The sequence below is a fragment of the Poecilia mexicana genome, unplaced genomic scaffold (assembly GCF_051168715.1).
Source record: "Poecilia mexicana isolate PSO_F unplaced genomic scaffold, ASM5116871v1 scaffold_2, whole genome shotgun sequence".
Taxonomy (NCBI): Eukaryota; Metazoa; Chordata; class Actinopteri; order Cyprinodontiformes; family Poeciliidae; genus Poecilia; species Poecilia mexicana.
This window is the reverse complement of record NW_028263371.1, coordinates 7542938-7550547: the sequence shown is the minus strand read 5'-3', so window position 1 is coordinate 7550547 and position 7610 is coordinate 7542938. Positions and strand designations below refer to the sequence as shown.

Sequence of the window (7610 nt, the reverse complement as noted above, 5' to 3'; positions counted from 1 at the left end):
ACTGGGTTCCAGGGCAGGAAACTGGAAACCTCCAATGATTCAGCAACCAAATTGATCCCGACACGGCCGAGTGACTGATGGCATTCCCAGAAGCCCGGCGCATCCCTTCGCCGGCCGCCCTCTGCCAGGCCGTGTGTGGGATCGCCGAGGTGATAATTAGCGGTGGCTGCAGGGACTTTCTTGTCCCTGTTGTTGTGCCGCATGGAGCAGGGACTCCCAGTTGGTCTCTGATAACTCAGCCTCCCCCTTCTCGGCCTCCCCCCCGTTCGCCATCCCCCTGAGCCCACCTCCCTGTTATTTCCTCTTCACTCAGTCAAACATTAGTTTGCCCCCTGAAGAGGAACTACTCTCACTTGCCAAACTTCTTAAGAACACGTTGAGTGAGGAAAAGTGTGGCGCGTTCTTTGCTGAAGGGGCAGACGTGAAAGGGGGACTCTGACTCTGCTGCCTTTTTCGCAGCTGTCGATCAGACGTAGCTGAGGTCTCTGTGTCCGTCTCCTCCCGGCTACTGACATCCGTCCGTCCACAGAGGAAGAGGCTAAACGGAGCAGGCCGGAGGAAGTGACCTCGACTGGATTTGCTGTGTTTGGGTCGTGGAAGGTCTTCTGCAGCGAGTTTGAGGCGGAAAGGCTGCAGGTGGTGCTACCGAGTCCACCGTGGGACAAGAGGCATCGACGGCGTTAAAAATGCTGGGAAAAGGGCACGGCGGCGGCGCGTACGTCCCTGAGATGAACGAAGCTCTGCAGAGGTAAGCAGAAAATGATGTCAACTCAAAAACGGGAAGGTCTCAAAATATCTGCGTGGAAGAAGAAAAAAAAGCAAAGTGACCTTCATTTATTTATGTTTGTGTCCCAAAAGTCGGGAGTTTCCTCGTATTTTCAAAATGGACAAGGAATTTTACAAGGAGATGAGCTAAAGATGTAATATTTGGTCCTAAGTGAGTTTTTTTTTTTTTTTTTTACCAAAGGCTAACTGTAAAACTTGCCTTTTAAGTCAAACTTTCTCTTTAAGAAAAATTTTAAAATTTAAGACAAAAATAAACAAATATTTTATAAATATCATGAAATGGCAGAAACTTCTCTTACATGCATCTATTTGTAAAAAGAAAACTAAAATTGCAGTTTTTTTTAAAGCAAGAAATACTTTTGTACTTTTCCTCTTAGCCAAACAGAATTTGTAAATAAATGGGCAAATTTTAAGTTGCGCTTAAATATTAAGTCTTCATTAGAGAAAAGTTAACATTTTTTGTGAAACACACCTACTTTTAGTAAACCTCCACTTCTCTTTTTTTTCTTTAGGTGTAATTATATTTTCCTGACAACGACTGCTCTATTTAAAACTTAGGGAACATTTTGAGTAAAAAGTGTCTTAGGCAAACTGTAGTTGTAGAAATCATTTAGTTCATCATCACTGCTGAAATCCACCAGATTATTCTAGAAATAGAGTCAAAATCCACATTTAGCAAACCTGTGTTGCATTTGTTTCGTATTTTTCATATTTATTCTGGGAGCTTCTGCAGTTCAGAACAACAGCAAATACAATAAACCTCAAGTTGGCAGCGTTTTACAGAGCCTCATTGTTCACCACACATGAGGATTTCAGGCGTTTTTTAACCTGGCGCCAAGCAGCACCTACTGATAGAAACAATCTCCTGTTTTAATGTGTGAATCTGTGAGATTTTGCTTCGTTTCTTCCAAATAGAATCTCTAAAAAGCAAATTCAGGACATGAATCCATACAAAATATGTAAAAAAAAAACAACAACAAAAACAACTGGTTTCACTCATTAAATTTATGATGCACTTCCTGGAACCAAAGTAAAACATTTAATTTGTTTAATTTTAGAGGCTCTGTGTTGGTTTTATACTTTTATTGCTCTCTCTGTCCTGCTACATTTTGTATTTTATCGCACTGACAAGTAGTTAGACAATTTGTCAGTTTTTGTTTTGACTTTACAGTTTCTACATCACATAATTGTGCCTCGAGCTTTAAAATCTACAGAAATGAGTTCCTTGAACATCTTACTCTATTTAGAACGATTAAAGCTTTTTATTACGACATTACGTAAAACACATTAAATTAAGATTCATGGACAAAGACAAACAACTTAAAGAGATTATCTGAAGTTAAATGTAGACATTAAAGATAAGATAAGATATTCCTTTATTAATCCCGCAGTGGGGAAATTTACATTGTTACAGCAGGACAGAGCAGAACCAATATAAAAATCTATATATACTAAAAATCCAAGTGAATATAGAAATACTGAAATGGTATTGTATGAAATAAAAAAAATAAGTAAATCCCAGGTGTATATGTTAAGGTAGGCAGATAGGTGATGTTGCACATAGATTAAAGTAAATAAATAATAAGTGAAATAGTAATGTAAATCACTAAAGTATATTAAGAAAGGTCTATTACAATTTTATTGATTCTCTGAATATCATGGAAAAATAGAAATATGCAGCCTTGTTTTGTTTTCTGAACACCTGTCGGTCTTTGCAGCTACACGACGTAATATTTACTGTGAAGATTCTCAGAAAATCAAAATTCTTGCTCTGAAACGTTTTGCACACGTTATAATTATAATAAAACAGAAAGCCGATGGGCATCCAGATTTTCCTCCCGCCTGACTTTGACCAGTAAAGACGTATTTTTTTCCTCTGCTCAGGCAGAGCGACGGCTGCAGCTTGAGCAGCTCTGCATGTTGTTTTGTTTAATGTCTCAGATGTAACGGCTACAGGGACGATTAGGCAGGGCTTGTTTTGTCTTTCATTCGGTGCTGATATGACTGAGTTGTTTGTGGTAGCAGGATTAGTGAAGCATGATCAACATGTTTTGGCACATCTTTTCCCCATTAGTGCTCGTACCTCCACTTGCTTCGCTCGTCTTACCGCTCCGCCTCAGCTGCCGGCCGTATATCACTGAGACACGGCGAGTTTGGCCAATTTTTACCTGCACTGACCCTGCAGACCTTTCTCAGTGCAGTGCCACAAGAGAGTTTTCTGTCTAAGTTACTCAATTTCACACTTTGTGTTATATATATATATATATATATATATATATATATATATATATATTCTATTTTTGTTTTGCTGCTTTTGTTAGAAAGCAAAGCCAGGGTTACATTTCAAGTCATGCATGACTGTTTTTTCTAAGATGTACTTTCTTTTTGAGGGCTAATTTGTTTTTTTTGTTTTTTGTTTTCTTTTTTTGTAACTTTTTAAAAAGAATCTGAACTTTTATGTCTAGATTCACAGGATTTACTTTGGGACATTTAGGATCACATATCAGCTGTCAAGCCTTGCACCAGAATCAAATTATCTGCGCTTCTATTACAAATGTGTGCAAAATTTTGTCGGTATTCTACTAGTGTAAACCCTCGTCTACCCCCCCACCCCCACAATTAGCAATTGCGGTGTTTCCGTTAAATAAGTAAAGCAATTAAAATCACACGTGAATAAGTTTGTTCATGCATTAAGCCATTAAAACATGTTCTGTGCCATCATCCTCCTCCACCAGTGGCGTCACCAGTCCTTTGTCACGTGACTCGTACGGTGCAGAAAAATTGCTTGTGTTAAAGTTTTGCAAAATGCACTAATTTCAACTCTTAATTTTGATGGGGTCTGTTTACGGGGTTTCAGTAAAGACAGTAAAGTCAGGGTGGAGACGTCGGGTCTAACTGGTGATAACTGAAAAGATTTTTCAAGTTGAGTTTTAAAGTCAAATGATCTTGATAAACGTCCTAAATTTTATTCGCTGTGATAATTCAAACACCGTAGAGATTCAGTTTACATATGTCAGCTAAGAGCAACTTTCATGCATTTTCCTTTCTCTGTTTCTTTTAAATATTAGAGGAAAAAACTGAAAAGTAAGACTTGAAACACAAGTTCTACACAAGTTGCCCCCTTGTTTCTTTCCCCTTTTTTGTGCATGTTTTTCACTCTTATGTGTTTCAGAACATCAAACTAATCAAAGATAACACAAGTAAACACGAAATTCTGTTTTTAAACGAAGGTGTTCAAGAGATAAAATCATTGAAACCTACATGGAAAACAGATCGTCTACTAAACATATCAGCTGGTTTTCTTTCCCTTAGCAACAGCAACTGCCAAAAAGTGTTTATGAAAACTTTTCCAGCTGTGGAGGAGTTTTGGCCTGCTCATCTTTGCAGAACTGTTTTTTCATTCACAGTGGAGGGTTTTCTCAGCTTGAGGTCACAGATGGTCGATTGGTCTCCTTCAGGATATTTTGCTAGACAGGCACCTTATATTCCAGCTCTTGCTGCAATTTTTATTTGATTTTTTCTGTTCTCTTTGCTGATTTGAAGCGAGTAACCAGGCAGCTCAATGCCAGATATAAACGTCCTGAACAACACAAGACTGATGGCACTTCTTTTTTTTCTTTTTTTTGAAATGTCTAAAGAAACGATGCATGAGGATCAGCTTGGCTCAAATGAATCAGTCTAAGAAGTTTACAAAAATACAACATTCATTCTTTTGCTTCACCTTAACCTTAAAAAAACAGGTTGAACCATAGACTGATAAAACGCACAGAAAGCTAAACTATTGTCTGCTTTTGCTCTGATTTGCGAAATGAGGTCTTATTTGGGCAATTAAATCTAATTGTTCACCATTTTACTCAAGTTGCACTTCATTGGCAAAAGATCAGCTCAATCAGACTCCTTATAAAAAAAGGTGAATTTAAGAGGGCGGCTTCTCTCCCGCTGAATGTGTCTGAATGAAGTTTAAGAAAAAACATGCAAAATAGTTCACTAAATTCTCTATTAAAGTTTTAAAAAGTAAAAAATGTTGGGTTTTTTTTTACATTTCAAGGTCACTGTCATCTCGGTGTAATGCAGAGGTTCCCAAACTGTGGGGCGCGCCACCTAGGGTGGGCGCTGTGCCATTGCACGGGGGGCGCGGGAAGCCGTCTGTATGAAAAAAAAAATAAATACATGAACGCTGTATGCGCTGGGTTTTTACCTTAGAATGGCCAACTCTCTGTTATGGGCTACACTTCCCATATTTGTGTCCTCTGTCACTTTTATAAGCAGTTAAAACTGTTTAATCCGTTGTCAACATGTTGTAACCTGTTTTTTCGAGCCGCCTTTAAACGCAACATGAGCGCTACGACGCTCGCGCTGGGTTTCCACCTGTGAAGGAGACCTGCTGCTGCTGTGCGGAGCTACGTAGGTTTGGGTTAGAATCACAGCAGCAAACCAGCAAAACGCAAAGAACTTTTCACAGTTTTTCCCTCCAAACTAACCGACTGAGTTGAGTAAAGCTGCTGGATGCAGGTAATGTTAGCTAAAAGATGACTAGCTAATATCAATACAGCACCTTAAGCTTCACAAGTACCTTGTAGGCTACCGATGTTGTCTATGTCCAGATACGTACATTCATTTTGCCCCAAAGAAAGTGGATTCCTCCCGCTTCTCTCCCCCCCCCCCACACACACACGCACATCGTTCAACCAGACAGCTATTTGTAAGCCATAGGGGGGCCCAGGAGAAAAAGTTTGGGAACCACTGGTGTAATGTAAGATGGATCATCTGAAAAAAATCAAACTCCTCTGCTTCCTCTCAGTGGTCCTACTGCCATCTGCAGAATGCACCGCTACTGGTCAGAAGCAACCAATCAGAGCCAGGAGGAAGGTTTTAGCACCGTCAGTCACTCTCATGTACGCGCTGCTCACTGTGCTAACGGCAGAGAAACAACTTACCGTTGCAGAAAAAGCTGATGTCATCGCTAACCATGCTAATTAGCATTAGCATTCACGACAGGCTCTGCTGTAATGAATAAATTGTGGAATAGCAGAGTACAAGGGGGAGGGTCTGAGCAGCGTGTACATGAGGGTAATTCACAGTGTATTTCGTCAGATGACACAAGAAGGCAGAGAAGCTCAATTATTATTTCTTTGTTCACAGATTATTTGTCTCATACAACATGACAGTTTGATAAATACTGCAGCTTTCACTCCTTGCAGATAAATTATGCATTTTTATAATAGGATAGATTATAAATATCCGTTATTGTCCCTCAGAGGTGACATTCAGGTGTATCAGCAGGAAATAAGTGACTGCATAGAAAGGGGAAATGTTCAACTCACTACGGTAATTTAAAAAAACCTGAGAAATGAAAAACTCCAAATCACAGTGAGGATGCAAACATTTGACCATGTTTGTGATCTGAAATCTTAAATCCACGCTGATCCTGGGACTGGATGCTACAACAGGAGGTGATCGATTCACCTGAACTCAGAGGAATCTCACTGTTGCTGTTGGCCGTCTGTAACTTAAAGTCGTCTCCTTCCTTTAGCCTCCACCTTAACCAAGTGTTCATTGCTGTGTTGACACACGGCAGCAACTGTGGATAATCCTAATGTTAAATGGCTGACGGCTGCGTGGCACAAGGTAGCGCCCCCTGCGCCCCCTGCTGTGGCCTCATCTAGTTCAGGTTGGGGTTCACTTTCAGTCGGAGGGGAAAAACCGCCTGAAGCCTGATCAGCAGCAGCAGCCAGAGACATCAACTCAATGGCCTCCGTATGAATTTAACCATGAAAACGTCTGACCACAGATGAACAGGAAGTCTGTGACGAAAAACATTAAGTTTTACCACATACTGCCGATTGTGAAATCTCTTATTTTTCTTATTTCATGCAATAATCGTCCCCACACTTGCTCTGTTTTGGGGTTTCTAGCATGATTTAAAGGAAAAGCCCTTGTTTTGACCTTTTCCCCTACATTCAGCATTACATTAACATTAAGCTCATTAATAAAACAATGGCTTGTTTAACAATGATCAACACATATCATTTCCTGTGTGCCTATAAGACCACGCGGCAGAAAAATATGATGGATTTATCTTTGGTTTTTTTGCTTTTTCAAGACAGAAAAAAAGTGAAATATGAAGTTAAAATGTTAAGGAAAATCTATACGATTGTTGTCATTTCCATCAAAAAATGTTGGCAATAGATTTCCCAGCAGGTTTGGTTTGCGTTGGGATGCTGATTAAAGGCGTTCGCACACCGGATGTTTGAACACTAAAAGCTTTATAAATTTGATTTGCTCTTTCTCAAAATAGATGGAAATCGATAAGTTTTTATTCTCATCATTTCTCTGACTGCAACCAAAAATACTCATCCCTCAGTTTGCTGTTCCTCCAATTAACTCGTATATGTTATTAATTGAATAGTACGATCACATATTTTCTGATTTTATGAACACATTTAATCTCTTCTGTTGAACTTCCTCTGAATGTTTCTAATTCTGGGAGCACAATCTAGATCTTTTATGTTTAGAGATGGACAGAAATGAGCAAGCTTCAGCATCTTCATTCCTCCATATCGACACAAAAACACAGCAGTGACAAAGGAGAGCGTTCACAGTCATCATATTTACAGATGAGATTTACACCTTGCTTTGAATGGACACCGTTTAATCCTGATATTGTCAACAGTTTCAGGATCTAAGGCCTCTATTATCGAAGCCATGATGTGACTGAGCCGGCATGAAAGTCCTCTAGTATTTATATACTGAGTGAATACATTTTGTATGAATTAATCAATTTTTTTTCCAAAGCGGTCAGAAACGCAGCATCCACAAGTCTA

General features: G+C 39.5%; 1 protein-coding gene across 1 annotated transcript in view; it reads left to right on the top strand.

The window, feature by feature from the left end:
- The first annotated feature begins 343 nt into the window (after positions 1-343).
- rbm20 (RNA binding motif protein 20) overlaps positions 344-7610 on the top strand; it is a 51434-nt gene continuing 44167 nt past the window's right edge. Inside the window, exon 1 of the mRNA XM_014984676.2 lies at positions 344-748. Within this exon, the coding sequence (XP_014840162.2) occupies positions 687-748 (62 nt within the window). The 5' untranslated portion in view covers positions 344-686. The remainder of the gene's footprint in view (positions 749-7610) is intronic.